The following is an 18588-nucleotide window of genomic DNA, read 5'->3' on the forward strand; positions in this document are numbered from 1 at the left end:
TACATTGTTTTCATAACTGATATAATCTTGATTGGTAGCAATTGTCTGCTGTATATGCCATCAGCTTAAAACGCCAGTTAGTAGAGCAACATCCCAGAGGGCGCTAATTGAGGGTTGAATTTATTTGCATGCAATAAATACAGCTTATTAGTAATCATACTGTTTTACTTGACCTAACAGAAGTGTTGCACAATAAAAAAATAACATTTTTTTGTATCCATCATCCTCCTTCCACCGTGCCCAAAACATTTTTCATAGTAAACACAGTATAGTTTGTCCACTTTTGGTCAGTGACGTTTTTGTCACTTCTTTGTTATTTGCTTATTATAATCATTCTGAGGCCACAGCTGTTACCGTCTTTGATCATTAAATTACAATTACTACATGTGTTATGCTAGTGTTGGGTCAGCAGAAAGGGCATGTATGCTAAATACACACAGTGCCTATGTCACTCTATCTGTCATTCTCTTTCTTAAATACAGTTGTCAAACTAAAACTCTCTAAAACTGTAGTTGATCCTCTATAGCCTGATGGGTCACAGATTCCATTCCTCACTTTTTTGCTAAAATACTATCCACAGTCTGGGTTTTGCTTAATATGAGTATGGTAAACCTAAGGTAGAAGTATTTTTTTATTTTAATAGTTAAATTCTCACATAATTCCTGCACTTTATTTACTTGTTTGTGTTCATGTTTTAGTGGATTGGTAGCATAATTAGGTCATCACATCTGTTATTTTTCTGCTACTTCGGAAGAGCTACACTTTGTGATTTTGCTGTTGCATGAGTAACTTTGCATTAGGCCAGGTATTATTTAACAAAAAGTATAAAACATTCTGTCATTCATATTTGAAAAACAATGAATATTGTGTATTACCGTTTTTGCCAACTTTAAAATACTGCATGAATTTCATTCCTAACAATTTCTTGTAAGTATCACTCGTGACTTTGAGAGTCAGGCTTGGGTCTGTTGTGGTGAGGTTTCATATGCATATGACAGCTGGCTACAACCAGATTACTTGTTTTTCACGTGATTGTGCCAGAGGGTGTGAGTCTTCAATGCCAACTTTCCTGATAATACAAAAACCTCAAGAATTCTACCCACCAATGGCATGTTTTCTCCCCATGTTTTTGAATCTTAGAGGGTGCCTATATGTCTCTCTGTGATACATTTTAGAATTACACAGTATTTTGTTTGCTCACTTTAAAGAAACCTGACTGACACTTCAGTGGAAGAGGCCTGAGGAGTAAAGATACTGCGCCCACTTGGTCCACACTGTGTCCTCTGCTAAACCCCTGCCTCCCACATTTGCATAGAAATTATTATTAAGAGGTGCAATTGTAGCCTAAAGGTCAGAGAAAAGCTTGTGGCCAGAAGGTCACTGGACTGGCAAGGTATAAAATCTGCGAGGGATAAGTGAAAATGTAGTGACTGTCTCCTCCCTCATCAACACAACTGTGGTACCCTTAAGCAAGGCCCTTAATAACAACTGCTCCAGTGGAGCTGCACAGTGGTCACACTGACTGGTCGTACTGTGCAGCTTTCAGGTATGAGTGTCTGTTACTTAGCACATGAAAAAGTTTGGAGGCATCTCAGTAAATCTACCCTTAATAAATGTAAATATAGGTTGCAAAAATGTTCGTCACAGAGTGCTTTGAAGCTGCTGTTTTATATTTTAAGTTTTGTTTTTTTTATTTTTGTTTTGTGTCAAATACACAGCAATAAGCCATATTACACAAATTTATGTTTAACTTGATGCAGGGTAAAATTTAAAATACCACCATCAAAATCTTTATCTCGCAATAGAAATGTTTTGACATTTTATTTATACAGACACGTCCTTCTTTTAATTGTCTCTGGTTTTATTGATTTTATTTGAAGATTTTGTGTGAATATGGTGAGGTACAGCATCTTGAATTGACAGATTAGCACAAATAAATTCCAGCAAATTTAAAGTACTATACACGAATCAGCCATAACTTGTACAACCAACTCTGGAATTTAATGCAATCCAATACTGTGCTTTTGGCTCACTTTAGTCACTAAAGACGTCACTCTATCAACTAGTGATTTGCATCCCATCCTAAATAAAAAAGAATTCAAGCTTCTTTTAAAATCACAACTGTCCAGAGACAAACGACACATCAATTCTTAGTAAAGACATACTTGCTTTATACTGGTAGAACTGTAATAGGGAGGGCTCATTGCTATTCGAATATAAGGTTTACCACACTTTCCTGCCTTTTTCTACAGAGAGAGATTTCTAAATGAATCCTGTTAACATCCTGCACTCTTCTCACCTTTAAAAACAGTGTGTTATCGATTATGTGGATCTATAAACGCTGTCCTTATGCAGCAAAGATTTTTGTCACCATCTTCTCAAACCACCCCCCAGATGCCTTCTCTTCGCTTTTTAATTGCTTCCTTACTTCTTTTGTCAAGTTTGATGTCTTCAGTGTCGTCCATCCGCCCTCTCAGGATAAACCATGTGCTCAGTTCGGTAGTGCTACTGCACAGTTTTACTCTGCAAGACAATTATCTCTGAGAGGCCTAGACAGAGAAAGCTTTTCTTCATGACAATTTCCCCCTACCCTTAACTCAGCCCATGTTGCCCATCACCCACTAAATAATACACACCCTCGTCTATGCAATAAAACACACACTGGATCACACTAAATTGCACTCACAATCACACAGGTAACCCTGAAATATTGGCATTTATTTTCTCTGTTTTATTTATTCTAATAAAACTGCATGGTCTTGCATTGAAGTTTATCTAGCGCACATACACACACACACACCACTTAAATCACTGGCAAAAGCATCAGGAAAAGCCTCTCAATCAGCCCAACAGCAGATGACAGTATTAAACCACCCATTAAAAGTTAAGCATATGCATCTCCTTTCTCTCTGTTTATCGCTCCTCACGAGTCTCCAAAACCTTTTTATTGACAAACCACACCTTGAAGACCTTGGAGGGTTTTAACGTGGTTAGAAAAGGTCATGACATTCAGAAATGCCATTCTCTTTGAGGAAATGGCTTGGTTGTCTGGCCATTAAATAAGCGTAGTTTTATCTGTGCGATTTCTGATCTGCTGAGCTTCCTCTGCATTAGTTAAGCGTAGTCGGGCCCTCTGCCGATACCAAAGTCTCCCAGTGAAAGTTGGAGTGGTGTTACCGTGATTGATAATCTCCCAACACATACTGTTTAAGCACTTACGTCCTGAGTATCTTCCCATTTGGTGGTGGTGCCGTGTGTATGGATGGGTACATGCTGTAAGTGGTGGATGGCTGGGGCATTATGGCTGACAGTTAATGATACACTTCTTCATGACACACACATATACTTGTATTTCTTCTGCACAGCTCTCTGCTTTATTAATTCCTCAATCTCTTCCTCAGCTCTTCTCAATGGTGGAACTGATATGCAAGTGCTAAACGGTGCAGCCTTGAAGATCCCAAACAGAAACCACTAACCCTTTAGTGTTCCCCTGTCCTTGCAGCCGGTGAGTTATTCAAGGCTTTTGACAAGGATCTACCCTTTTTACATTTACTAATAATGAGGAAAGGTCAGTCAACATGCTGACAAATACCTTCCGCAAATAATCTTGGGACTCAGTACACCAAGGTTGCAGTTGACTCTGAAGTGATAAATGAATGAATGAATGATTCCTGCTGAATCACTGTAAAGTCTTTGAAACAATCAATGGGTTGAGCTCTTCACAAACCAGACTCCTGTCACCACTGGCACTGTTAATTAGCACAGAAAAATCCCAGTCGCCTTTGAAAGAAGACGAGAGGATTAGACCTTTAGCTTTACATTTGTTATTCCTATTGCCATCTAGCATGGGGAGATCTTAGTGATGGTGGGTGGTTCCCGGTGGGCCCCCAGCCACAGATCTACATCCCGACATGAAACAGCGGAAAATGACTGGAAAGAGGCCCATGTGCCTTTTACAAGAACAGTAAGCAATCCAAAGACAGAATAGAATCAGAGGGATATTCCCCGCCTCCGTGGTTGCTCATTTGCATTACTTTTACACGCCTGCAACTACTGTGTCATTTACTTTGTTTGTTGAGGACTGGCTGATTATTATGGGTTTTGAAATGAGTGGCATCTACTTTCTTTTTATACAAATCAAACCAAGTCTTAATTTAGTCTAAGCCAGAGCAGACAGATGACTGATAAATCACCACGAATATATTCTGTTCATGTGTGGATTAATCTGCTTTGTACAGCATCAGTCATGGGTTTCTCAGAGTGGTAAACTGCACCCATTAGCTAAACTGCAATATTAGCTAAGATTGGTACCAAAGCTGGACTATGTGGATAAAGGTTTATGCAGTTTCCTCTCTTTATGACAGAAGGACCTCCAATCCATAAGTTGACAACATTTACAGGAATCACATTATTGCACTTTAATTCATATCATGTCAATAATTTAAATTTACCAATTGTAAAGTTTTGCCAAATACAGTAGTTTACACCTTCTATTTCATTGTGATGGGTATATAGTACTTTCTAGTACTATAAATACTCTCTAAATGTGTATTAATCTAATGAAAATTGTCCTCTGCAAATGTACTAATGGTCATTTTATGTTATATTATTTAATGTTTTAAAATTATTTTTACAATAATTAATGAGTTGTTGAAAAAAATTATATCATTATCAGGAAATAACATTTTGAGGACTATGCCATAGACAACTGGGATATAAAGAAAGTACTGAGAAAGAAATTACTCATTATATTGGTCTTTTTATGGGATTTGTTAGTAATAACATAACAACAACAATAATAATGAACCTGCTTTGCCCTTGTTGAGATATTTTATGTTCTCTCCAGAATGAGATCCTTCTGGAGACACAGCATGCAGGGTTCCAGATTGACTACAGTAAATGTGTTTTCGCTCTAACTTGGAAACAGTATTTTAACACTAAAAGCAGTTTATGAGAAAACTTAATTCAATAATTCTCAGTTTACTCTTTTCCTCACAAATCGTACAGGACAAATTAACATTAATAGAGCAGTGCAGTAATTGCAACTGGGTCTTATTAACCAATAAAACAGCATTTTTGAAATCGCTGGTGGAACTTTGATTATCCAGACCGATGGCGTTAGCGCCTTTTATATGGCTACATTGTGACCCTTACATTCGGCCATAATTGCCTTTAATGGTATGAATGCAGTATAATTGAACTGGCTTTTCCTGTGCTCACATTCACTGTCACAAGAGCAGTGAGTCAACTTGATGATGAGTATTATATGTAAATGTGAATTCATCTGCTCTGTTTTCATCTAAAAAGGGATGTGTGTGTGCGTGCGCGCCTGTGTGTGTATTTTACCAGATGTATTGATATTTGCTGCTCCTGGTACCCAGATGAGTTGAACCAAGGGTCAATCCACCGGTCCAATTTGTCGGTAAACGCAGACTCATTCCCCTCAGTGATTCCAGTCAATAATGTTTGACCTCATGTGAAAAACAGGAACACAAAAGCGAAGAGAGTGGTACTCCCAGACTTGGGAGCACCAATCACCAAGCAAAGTTTCACATCAAAGAAAAAGATCATGTGTCACCATCATTGGTTGTGGTATTTATGCAACCATGAAAGTTCCACATCGATAGTGTCAGTATGGCAGACAGGATAAGCCCTCAGAGGAAAGGCTAAAGTGGATTTAGAGTAAGGTGTGTGTATATGTGTGTAGAAGAGCAGATAAGGGTTAAGAGCTTTTTTTCTTGCGTTTGACACATTTTAGTGTGAAGTGATATTGTCTTTCTTTTATTCATGCAGCCTAAACATCCAGGAGTGTTCCACAGTTATTGTCATTGTACAGATAGAACACAACTCAGCACTTCTAAATATAACAGTATAAAGTCTGGAAGACAGTCAAATTGGATGTGCATCACACTTTCAGATGCATCCATTGTTTTTATTTGGCAGCTTTTTCCAGTGCATCAGACCACCTTGACTTGTTTACTCTTAAACAGTTTTGATTTTGTGAAGCATTTAAAAGGCAGCCAGGCCTATCTAGCCAAGCTAAACTATACTTAGAACAATGTTGCCTTAGCACAGGTGTGGAAACTAACAGTTTTGCAGTACATAGTGTCTGCACAGATATAAAGGCAAATAAAGGAAATAACGTGTCTTAGTAAGGTGTCGGGCGATCATGTGCTGACAGAAGAGCCTCAGTTTTTCATTTTGTTGTATTTTATTGATTCCCATTGGGAAATTGTTATTGGACATGATGGTGTTGCAACAGGGGGGTTTAGTGTCTTGTCCAAGGACTGTTCAATATGTGGCCAAGAGGAACTGCCAATCAAACCACCAGTCCTATGAATGGCACAGATAGCGACTGTCTTACATTATGTGTAGGCTTTGTCAGTCTAAAGTAAATATATTGTATATACATGAAGATTCATGTTGAAATCTTATTTTTTTTAACATCTCTGTAAAACAGTATCTACAGTTTTTGCACCACTAAACTCTCAAATGTGCATGCATCTTTGCACCAGGGGTTTACACACTGCAATCTTACTATAATATCGCTATCTGTGTCTTTGATTGACATTTTGAGTTACCTGAGGAAGCGTTGCTCCTTTGTTTTTCGTTACGTCACACTAATGCACAAATATCATTAAATGTGTACTGTTAAGCATAATATCCATCCCATATTCACTGATGTGTTCCCCATAGATCTAAATGTAAATGCGACTTTAGTCGCTGTGCCTATTGAAACACTAGCCAGTTGAAACATCTTTGTGACTAATGCTCCTGTCATTCTTGCCCTAACAATCAACCCTCTTTCAAAGTCACTTAGATCTTTTCCTCTTTCCACTTTGATCTGAATCAGAACCAGACAGGCCTGCTCAGCACTTTAAACATGCCACAGAGCCTGATTGAATGTTAATTGCTCAATTGTACCATGCAGTGGCAAGCCACACAGATGCACTGCATTCATTATATTTCTCAACTCATTTATTCAAATTTTTTCTTTACTTGGGCACCTGTCTGTGAATTTTATTTGGAAGCAAGATTATGGATTAATATTTACATACAAAACATAGGATAATTTCAAACAACAACAACATTTATTTAATTTAGCCTACCAAACAGAAGATGCATCTTGACCATTTAGAATAATACCATTTTGTACATATTTTAATGCATCAGGGATCCTAGTCCAAGTCCTAGTGTTGATGTGGTTATAAAAAGTCTTTTGTTTCTTCCACACTGCCACCACACTAAATGTGTCATAGGGCAAAAGGCGGGGTCCACCCTGTACAGGTCACCAGTCTGTCTCAGGAATAACACCGAGAGACATACGCCTCCAGACACCCATTCACACAAATTAGTCACCAATTAAGTTGACGTGCATGCCTTTGGACTGTGGGAGGAAATTGGAGAACCCAGAGCAAACCTAATGAAGCTCGGAGGAAACATGCAAACTCCACACAGAAAAGCCATAATTTTATTTGCTTCTTGTAAAACTGTGAACACATTGTAATGTAATTTTAGACTGTTTTCTTTTTTTATTGCTCCAGTCTGCATTAAACCTACGAAAGTCCTAGAATATCAGTGTGACACATGTTAAATTCATTCCTAATTTCTCCCCTTAAACACACACTCCAGATTAACTGCATCTGACATACATACAGTTTTTAGCCTTTTTGGAGCCCAAACCAGGACAACCGAACAGCAGGATATAAGGAATTAATTAACAGCTCTACATAGAAATTTCCCCACTGTGGGGTGAATAAAGGTTTGTCTTATCTTATCAATTAGTTTTTCTAAATTCTGTATGAAGGGGATTCATTCTCATTTTAGACTGCAGTCTCCCAAAGAGACATGTATCAAGAAGGTCATATTTTATTGTATAGTTTAGTTTTTTGTTTTGTGTCATTGTCCATGAAGCTGCAGCAGACGTTGTGGCAGGAGATGCAGGAAAGTTGTGAATGTTTATATCCAATTCTTGAACTGTTAAAACCACTTAACAGATCCCTCAGTGTGTGAATTTGAAAGGAGGGTACTCACACACACTGAGACCAGACTGTGTTTGGCATTATGTGCCTGAGCTGTTTCAAACTGCTGTATAAAATGCCCCTCTGAATCAATGGTGCTCACTTCAGGACTCTATAGCTTTTATCTGAACCTCCCGCAGGCAGTCGGCAACAAGGTGGGGAGTAGAGACTGGAGTGCATTCCCTGCCTCAGGTTCTGTCTTGGCAATAAAGGAATATTTCATGTGTAACACTCACACAGCCTATGGGCGTACACCCTATAAAGCAGACTTGGAGCTAGCAATAATTAACGTAAACATATGGCGTGTGCCTCCATTGAATTGCGTCTCTTCTCCTTGTGCTTCATGTCTCAGATTGCCTCAGCTAGAAATAATCCACTGCACATGCTAATCACTTGGCAATTGATTTCACCCTTTTTGGTCCAACAATTTCTGTAAACCACCAAATTGATCTGAGAAAAATCAATTAACAGCTCAGGGTAGGTAAATATGAACAAAAAATATGGATTACTCTGCATACAGTATGGCCCTTTGAGCAATTTCTGGCCGCAGCTCGTGTGCCTGTGTAGAGATGCTCAGCGTGAGCAAATTCCAGTCAGGTTCAACTAGCCCCAGGTGAACTGTGATAACCAGGCAGTCTGCAGTGATAAAGTTATCTTATATCCATCAAGAAGAAAATGCACTTAACCCTCTACATTCAGTCCTGGTGTGTTATCTGCACCATAATGGAAATTGATAAAAGAGAGCTGTCTTATCATAATCCCACATACATAACAGCGGGGAATTGCTATTTTAGGAGGCTACAGGCGAATAAGATGGGCAGAACGGAGAGAGCAGGAAGAGGGGGTTGCCTCCTGGTAGGCGCTCAGATGTTATCAGTGTGTATTGATAGAGCAGCCCATGGGGATGCAAGTAGCATTGGTTTGTCGTAAGACATTCCTCATAACTGGCCAGATTGTCGCTGTCATCACAGGGGTGTGGGAGCTAAGCGGTGGCTGAGTCAGCGAAATCCTTGGGCCTGCAGCAGGACTCGCACAGAAATAAAACCCTGATAAGCATTAAAAAGTGAGGGAGAGATGAGGGGCATGGGGAATTATTAGAGAGAGTGGGAGTGAGAGACCCAAATATAAGAGGGAGATTATTATAGCGACACTGTGAGGGGAAGAGTGAGAGAGAGAAAGGAAAAGTGGGGCTGCATGAACTTGCTTCATGCTGACGCCATTTGTTTGTGTCCCTGTGCATTTTATTAAGCCTCTAACATTAAACAGATTTAGCGAGAGCAGCCAGAGTCATGGAGTAATTATGCTTTTGGAAATGCTGTGATTAAAAACGCTTGCTTGAAGTATCAATCCACACTGTACTGCTTTTTTTTTTTTTTTTTTTAATTCCCAGAACGTGCTGATGTGGATTTACTCTCTAGATTTAGAAAAAAAAAACCTGCAAGGGAAATTTTATAAAACATTTTAAAATGGAGATTTATCCATCAGGCTTGCATATAAAGTACATCATTTGCAAGTTCACTGATTTCCTGCATAAAGCATGTCCTTGAATTGATAGATGCTATAAACATACTGGTAGGTCACTCAGAATTGTGCATTTCTTCAAATGCCAGGCTCATCACTTGACTATTCATTTTAAATAAAAGGCAAATACATATATTGTATGTTCTGTTGCAGAAGAAGGAGGAATGGGGGAGACTGTAAGAGAGTGGTCGATCAATAATGAAATGGAACTGTATCTGTGTGGAGAACGCCGGAAATATCTTCTCTGTCGGGATTCCTTCTTCGAGCTCACACTGTGCTGAAGGCTCTCTTATGTGTCCAGATACCCCACAGAGGCACTGATTAAGTCAAGCTCAGGGCCAAAGCCTGCCTGCAATCGAGAGCCTACCACTCACTCAGTAAGCTATCAGGTGACCCGTCTCTCTCGCTCATTCACTTCAGAGCTATACTGATGCTGAGAGGAGCTATTAAGAGTCCAAGTTTCAGCCCCAAAAGCATTTTGCTGGGTGTTGATAACCGGCAGGTACCAGGATGTTAAGAGAGAGAGGGAGCACGATGGAAAAGGGGTGAGAATATGGCAGTGCTGGGAGGCGGAGGAGTGTAAATGATCTCTAAAGGCCATCTTATTAATGGAGGCTTTTCATTACCAACACTAATGCAAATGATTGGTGGGGCTAATGAGCTCGAAGGTCCATGTGAGTGAGGGCTATGTGGAGCAGAAGTGTGTGATGATCACAGCGGGAGATGAAGGTGATGACTTTTGAACATCATATCTGCTCATGATGAACATTTTGCTAGGACACTCGGAATAGAGAAAGAAATGGATGAATGAGCTGATAGGTCAGCCAGACAATTGGGCAACCAACTCAGTATGGCAGGCTGCTATAGGCAAGGGGGTGTATGATGAATGGTTAGGGGATAAATGTATGTCACTGCCAGTGGACTGAAGCTTGGAAAATGGCTTGATCGCTTTCTATAAAGTGTTTGCACACTCTTGGTGTGACAGTGAAGCATGGCGTATTCTTTGAAGATGCGCCATCCCGTTATCAAATATCGTAAGTGTTGCATTATATTGAATTAATATTCTTTATAGAACACCAGTGAATTGCCCCAAAAACCTGCTTTGAGTATTTTCTGTAGTGTGGTAAATACACCCTTGGTGGCTGCTGTGAACCTTGCATGTAGAGGGATTTAGCCCGATTTACAGTGTGGCGTGAACAGGATCAGTTCTGGCTCAGGGGTGTCTCATGTGGGCTTTCTCGGGGGAGCTGTAGGGGGGGTGGGCCAGAGGCCACTGATTGATGGTCAAGGACACCGAACCCCTCCCCCCTACCCTCGTGCTCCAAAGAGCCCATCTCTGTAGCCGTGTCCTCGGGGGATTGGGATGCTGCCTGGCTGACTGCCGTCTGCGCGCCACTCGTGACAGCCTGTTTGGAGGATATGACCAACACGTTGGATGAATCATCCGTTAAATGACAAATGAATGAATTGGACACTTAATCCAATACAAAAACATGGGGCACTTTTTTCTGTTCTTGCCTTTTGCAGTGCATGTGTTTAGGAACATGTGTGAAGCTTAAGGCATAAAGTACAGGAGTGAGGATTTGTGAATGGAGCCCCTGTTTTCACAAAGCCTCCAAACTCAGTGTGTGATAGGTTTAAAACAGGAACGGAAGGAATTCATGCTATTACTTAAGGAATGACAATGTTCCAGTGAATAGCCGTGCAGTGTGTAGCATTCAAGTTGGTACATATCATAAACCCAGCATCGAGTGTCACAGTCACATATTTCACTATGATTCATAATCTGTGTCTACGGTGACTGAGGTTCAGGGCCTTAGCATTTGTTGTGCATATGATATGTGGGTGACAAAACTGCTGTCGGTGGAGATTTGGGAGGGATAACGTGGAGAGAAGAAGGACGCGAGAGAGAGTGTGACACTCATACTCCCAGCACACTATTTAAAGATGATGGCTCCAGTCCTGAATCAGGAGGAGAGACGCAGGGATTGTTATTTCCATTTGACTCTGCCCAGTGCTGGGGAGGGTTTAGTTTTTCATTTCAATTCTTGTTGCAAAACAGTAATTGTAGCATATCGCTTTCATCTCCACTTATCTCCTCTGCTTCTCTCCCTTTGGAGCGCTGCTTGTCTTCCCAGCATTTGCGCATCTTGACATTGTTGGTTTCTCTATGATATATTGTCTGGGATTCTGGTACTTCATTGTAGCTCACTGCTGATGTACATGGCAATTAAATTCTACCCCCAAAGAGGTGGAGCTTAGTCAGAACCCCCTTCTCTCTCTTTCTCCAGCCCATTGCTGCTGCAGCCTCACTCTCGCTCCTCTTTCAATCACTGTCTTTTTTCCCGGCTCTCTCTTCCTTTGATTCCCCATTCTTCTCCCCCGTATCTGTCTTTTTTCCTGCACTCGCTCTCTCCCTGTGTCTTTTCCCCTCTATTCCCTTCAAGTTAATAAGTGTAGTAGCGTTGTTGCAGGCACTTCCTGGTTGAGGAGTTAATTAAAATGGCAAGTTGCAACCCACACAGTCAAAACAATGGAGGCCTCTGCTTTTCGCAGTGACACAGGGAGATATTAAACAAGCTCAGAATCAAACACTGTGAGGAGGCAGGAACTCAGTGACACTGACTATACCCAGGCTGGCTTTATAGTCCCCCTCCTGAGGAATTGTTACACTGTCTAGCCTAGTCAACATTAGCCTTAGCAAAGATCCAATAATTACCTTGTGAACTCCTAACTGCTCCATTAAAGGCTTTGTTTAAGAAATAATGCGATTACTGCCAACTTTACTTAGCCCGAAACTGACACCGATCAGACGGGAAACCGAAGAAGGGAATTTGTGACATCTGCCTATTCCCCACCCAGAGCTACTTCATATACACACATACACCCCAAAAGATTTTGCTAGCGTGACTAGCAAAATGCAGCACACTCAGGCTCCAGCAACAGTGGGCTGGCTGAGCAGGACAGGAGCTGTTGCTATGGTTACCGTTTCTCTGCTCACTCTCATAGCCCAGGAAAACTGTGTCATTATCCTGTACTTTGGATAGGAGAAGAGAGAGAGAGAGAGCAAGAGAGGACAGATACAAAGACGGAGAGTCAGGTAGAAAGGGGAGGCTAAGATAGAAAGACAAGGAGACAGAAGGGGGGGGTGCAGTTTACACAGGCCAGCCCCACATCTAACACACACATTATCAAAATTTGCACCCATCTATGCTCCTCTATTCACTTCTTTTCCTTTTTTTTTTTTACCCATTTCTGTCTGTCAGCAGAGCTTTAGTTTTCACTCTAATAGGTAAACAACTTCAGTGCCAACAAATAACGCTTGGAAATATTAGGTAAAAGCAGTGCAGTGTCAGGTGATAATGGGATATGTATCTTTTTCTCTCTCTCTCTCGCTCTCCCTGGTATCTACTGTGAAAATTGTCACCAACAAGCTATTATGTTGGTAAAAAAAGATCAATCTCAGCATCATATTTATTTTAACACACCAACAACCATATTCCATTCTGATGACAAGCAGCACAGGTTCTTATTGAATAAATACAAAGTCCACAACGGCAACAGCACAGTTCGGATTAATGATCTGCTTCTGGAATTGGTGCAAAAATGAGCATTTTTCAAACCTTAGAAACACAAGACAAAATGACTTTACATGTTCAAAATTTCATCCGTGTGTTACAGAATGTGTGTTTGTAATCATGCGTGTGGTTTGTTGTGCCTGTGGTACATGAGGTCCACATCACAGGAGTTACATTGTGAACTAATTATATGGTTGTGTAAATAGAGGCACCCTGCTGATATGGACTGTGCACCACATGATTTCCCCTGGTAGAGCAGAGTCTGTTTGCACTGCTTTGCTTTGGCTGTATGTGTGTGCGTGTGCGTGTGTGTGTGTGTGCAGGCATGCATGTGACCTGTATGCGCAGATACTGTATACGTGTGTTTCGCTGAGGGAGAGCTTGTTTTGTAACCTGTGAGGTGTGCTTTATTGAGCTACAAGCTCAAAGAAAGTGTCTGTTTTCAGTAGGCAGAGTAGCCCCTACTAATGAAAGGCTGCCTTCTCCCTCTCTGCTCGCCTGACGCAGCTCTCCAGAGAGACCTGTTCATATTACTGTGGCTGTCCGCTGGTCAGAGAAGCACAAACAGCACAAAACAAAGCTGCCATCAGTAGCGATGTGAGGAATTTGTGCAGCCTTCAACTGATGCTGAATTTTACACCAAACTATTAAAGAATGAAGTGTTTTAGGAGATTTTAGAAGAGATTGTAGACACAATTAGGCAAGATATTTAATGCAACCACTTATTCTGCTACACAATGTATCATAGTAAAATGCATTAGTCTCGCTATTCCTCTTAATTTTGCCTTTGCAGCTCCATAAAATTGTAGTTCCATTTTCAGATTAAAGGACCAACACTGGTGTTTTCAGTTACTCAGTCTGATTAGACCTCTAGTCACGTGAAAGTGGAGCCATGGTTAAAAAGATATGTTGTCACAGAAATCCATGGAACAATAAGAATAATAACAGCATAAGTTGTCCCGGCCAACAGGATTGCAAAAGCTGTCAGTCAAGCCGAAACCGTCAGCTCTGAGGTGACATTAAAAACATGTGCTTCCTCGGGGTACCTGTGTTTCGTCCCACCAATTAAACTGCCTTAGTGTAAGTGGAGTCTCCACTTACACTAACTTAGTTTAATCAAAAAAGGATAAGCAAGTATGGTGCAAGTGCATGAAAAATTAGCCTGTATTTGCTAGACACTGTTAAAAGTTAAACTAGTGCTTTCCTCAATTTTCAAACTGTGACCCCTAACAACACAGCAGTTTGAGGCCCAGTAGGTTAAATGGAATGAATACAATGAATATAAATTCCTGTAGCAGAATTTATCGCTACGGCTTTTGTCTTTTAAATAATCTTATTCAAATGGATGTTTTCCAAAATAACTCATTCTCAGTCTGTATTGATTTCATGTCATGTTTTCCTTTTTTAAAAAGTGTTATTTCTCTGTAAAGTGTTTTGGTCAAAAGGTGCTGTTGTTAAATCTGCTCTGAAATTGACTTGACTTGTCTTCATTGATCTCCCGGCTCCTCAGACTGACCTCCAGGTTGAGAAATTATTGGACTTACCTACCAAACTGTTTATGAAGCAGCAAAATTTGTTCAGCAGCTTCACTTACTGTAAGTCAGTTGCAAGAGTGTAATGTTAGTTAGACACTGTAGTATTAATTTAATCTAATATGATTATGCGTGTCACAAGGGTCAATATATGAATTTGGACTTTGACTCCCGATATTTTAAGTACATGAAGCTGAGGTTATTTCTAAATTAAATGCAGGACTTACATTTTGGCATTGATACTTTACAATTAAAGGATCTCAGTCCTTCTTCTACCAGTGTCCGGAACATACAGTAGCACCTGTGACTTGAGTCCAAGTTTCTCTTAAAACTCAAATCACTGGCAGTGGAACAACAATAATTGCAGTTTTTACAGTCTCATTTGGAAGCAGCATACATAGCTGACTGCGGGTTTGCAAATCGTGGGCTCGACAGAGTAAAAGTGCAATCACAACTAATCAGAGCTTCTCTTGTTTCCTGCCCACAGCGCCCAACACTGCACCCTATGGGAGCACAGGAAGTGCACACGTCCCGCTGGCCTGCCGATACCTGGTCCTGGCTCTCTCCTCATTCATCAGCATGTACTAGCAGAGGCCAGCCCAGACACAATGACTGTCGAGAGCATTTATGAATCCTTTTTGACATTGCTGATGGCTGGAATCCAATCTGGTACAATTTGTTGAAAAGCAGTGAAGGGAAAATAATCAGCGTTACCTTGTTTGGGGATTTTCTTTCTTTGCTTTTTGGTGAAAATTCTGTCATGTAAATACTATGTTTTTTTTTAATAATTATTATTTTCTCTCTCTTAGGTTTTCTTTTCTTTTTCTGAGTAATTGACCATCTTGTGAATCAGTGCTCACCCGCAGCCCCACTCCACCTCCAATCATATCAAAAGCCCCCAAACCTCCAAATGAGTTACTTTCATGCCTGTTTCTCTGAGAGGCAATGGCGCAAAATTGACATTTTCATCCGTTTTTGTACATGGCTAAAATGAAGCAATTGTGCCAAGTCTCTCAGTACAAAAAAATTACCATAGCAATGTTGTACTGAATGTATTATGGGTTGAAGAACAAAGGAAAGACATTTAGATGCTAACAATACAAATTCCAATTATGGAGTGTGCTTGAAAAATACAGGAAAAAAGAAAAAAACAAAAGAACAAAAAGACAGAGCTTTTTCAGGCCCTGTATTGTCATGACTACTCAATAGATGGGTGAACAGTGTTGAAGGTGTGCTTTATTGTATTCTGAAATGGATCCTTCCATTACTGTGCCTGCCTAACAGATTTGATCAGGCAGCCGTCAAAGTAGCAAAGTATACTGTATTGTATCTTTATATTTTGATATAGTGTAGGCTTATGTTTTAAAGTGGGACCAGCTTTTCTCATACAACCAAGAACATTGACATGGTTCATGACTTTGTACAGTGCGAAGGGAGGAACATCGATGCCCTATGTTTACATTTTTCCTCAAAAAAATATGAACATCACATTATATTCATTATTTTACCATATACTGTACATGAATGTTTCAGTTGAGAAAAAAAAGCAGACCCAAATTAAACAGGTGTAAGCTTTTCTTTTAAAGATGCAGTTCCCTGAAGCATGCCACCTTTAGTAGGCATCTGAGCAAAGCGTTTTGTCTCTGATTTTGCTGGGTACCTACTGATCATCTGGCTGAGAACTCACAGCTGCACACTGTTGAAGTTTTTGGCTTCAGCATTTCACATAAAACTTAGGTAATGGATAACGGGAAAGCGGGGCTCTGCAGCACTGCATCTTATTTCTCTTTAATAGGTAATATATTACAGTACAATATATACTTCATGGTTGCAGTTTACAAATTATGAAAATCCCAAGAGCCAAAGGTGAGATTTCTGGTAAACAACCATCATACAGTATATGGTTAGGTACTGTAAAAAAAAAAAGTAAATAATGAATGCTGCTTTGATCTCCTTCTCATATTAATTATGAGCAACACAAAATAAATATTTTAAACATGCTTATCATTACAAACATGGCCTAAGGGGCTCAGAGCTCCTCCAGGATGAGCATGTGTAACAGAAGTAAATGATCATTGTCAACAGGGCCAGGGAACCTCCACAAACGTTCAAAAAGATTTGAAACATGGGGTCATTTGATAGAAAAAACTTCTTGTTCATGCAAATCAACCATAAAGCTAAAAAAAGATTGTCAGTGTGGCATATTCATACATAAGTATCTTCTATCCATGGTGTAAGCAGAGATACTGCACTGTAATGCCTTAATAGTACCATAAATTAACCTCCTCTACAAGGACAGTTCCTGAAGCTGAACTACAACTCATTTGTTTAACATATTATGATTATGAAATGATTGAGTGTTTATAAACCATTATCTGACTTATCTTTCTAATTAGGCATTGTATTGTGTCGAAATTAAATCAATCAACTTTAGGCTCACGCAGGTATTTTCAAATAAGCCAGTTGTATCTTATAAAAATGCAGTATTTGTCGTACAGGTTAACATGTTTGCAAGTCTTGTTTGGATTCGGATCGTGTTATTTTATGTCCCGCGATGGAGTTAACGCGGCATTTTCACACGAACTTGTAACTGCAACCCTATAGAGAAATAGCCATCGCAGTTAAAAGACATAAAGCACAAACACTGTTATTATTTCTACGTTTTGTGGTGATTTATTTTCAGGTCTGCAAAATTTTTATTTTATTTTATTTTTTCATTTGTTTGTACTGAAATTGTTCTCAGCTTGTTTTACAAATTATACAAGTACTGCACCATATGATCTTGTTTAAATGTTAAGGTATAATGAAAATGGGTCAGAAATATATTTATTCTCTTCCTTTATGAAAACAATGTATAAAATCTACATTTGAAACCAGTAAAACTGGATATGTGACATTTATTTGAATGAGGTACAGTATGGCATGGTTTATAATGTTGTGGGGTTCATTTAGATGCCATAACTGTTGTTGATTTTTTTGTCAGATGAGTACATTTAAAAGAACAATGTTTGCAATCAAATTACCTACTTTTTGAAACAGAGAGGGTGGGTGTGAACCAATATAACAGTATTATAGAACAGAGTCAATGTGTGTATATTTGGATCTTTAGAGCCAGTGTGTAGTCATAGTTTTCACACACTTGCGTGTTTGACGATGTGCAGAGAAGTATGGTTGTGCTGCATGTCAAAGTTATACCTGTGTTTTTGAGGTGGCCATTTTACAGATATTCATACTTCTTATGAATGGAATCAGTTTTTCCAAACTTTTGGTTCTTAAACCTGGTCTAAAAATACATACCTCCTATAGATCACCAGGCTATGTTTGTTTGTGGTTTATTTGATTCAACTTTGCTGATCAGAGTCATGATAGTTATTGTGGCACATTGATGACAGTCTGAAGTTATGTTGGTTGCTTGTTTAAGCACTTAAGACCATGCTAGTATTCTATATGAAATGTACTGGATGTTGGTTATTTTGAATAATGGTATTAACAAGTCCCTTTTATCAAATCACTATTATTTGCAATAAAAGTCTTCATGTTACAATATAAACCCATATCTGAGTTAATGAGCACTCAACAGGGTTTGTCATCATCACTGTGTTTTAGCCAGAGCGTAACAGTAACACTGTAAAACACACAGAGGCTTCAGAAATCATTCAGTTTTTGCACATTGCATTGTGTTATAGCTTCAAATTTAAATTGATAAAATGAGTCTACATTCAGTAACTCGTTACCACAAAGTAAAAATGTGTTTGTAGGATGTTCTCCCTTTCTCAGTACTTCTCAGAAACTCCTTTAGCAGCCATAACAGCTTTGAGGCTTCTTGGGTAAGTCTCTACAAGCTTCTCACACTTGGATTTAGGCGGTTTATCCCATTCTTGCTGGCAGATCCTGTCAAGCTCCATCAGATTGAATGGGAAGTGTCTGTAAACTGCC

General features: G+C 39.6%; 1 protein-coding gene across 4 annotated transcripts in view; it reads left to right on the forward strand.

The window, feature by feature from the left end:
* Positions 1 to 18202, forward strand: part of negr1 (neuronal growth regulator 1) — a 156110-nt gene extending 137908 nt beyond the window's left edge. For 2 of the 4 annotated variants that reach the window (XM_067513239.1, XM_067513242.1), the window contains 2 exons: positions 3402 to 3505; positions 15140 to 15275. In XM_067513239.1, the coding sequence (XP_067369340.1) occupies positions 3402 to 3475 (74 nt within the window). In that variant the 3' untranslated portion in view covers positions 3476 to 3505; positions 15140 to 15275. Of the gene's footprint in view, positions 1 to 3401; positions 3506 to 15139 lie in introns of all 4 variants that reach the window. The other 2 variants (XM_067513236.1, XM_067513240.1) reach the window with 1 other exon arrangement.
* The last annotated feature ends 386 nt before the right edge of the window (positions 18203 to 18588 follow it).

The sequence above is a fragment of the Channa argus genome, chromosome 8 (genome assembly GCF_033026475.1).
Source record: "Channa argus isolate prfri chromosome 8, Channa argus male v1.0, whole genome shotgun sequence".
In the NCBI taxonomy this organism is placed as follows: domain Eukaryota; kingdom Metazoa; phylum Chordata; class Actinopteri; order Anabantiformes; family Channidae; genus Channa; species Channa argus.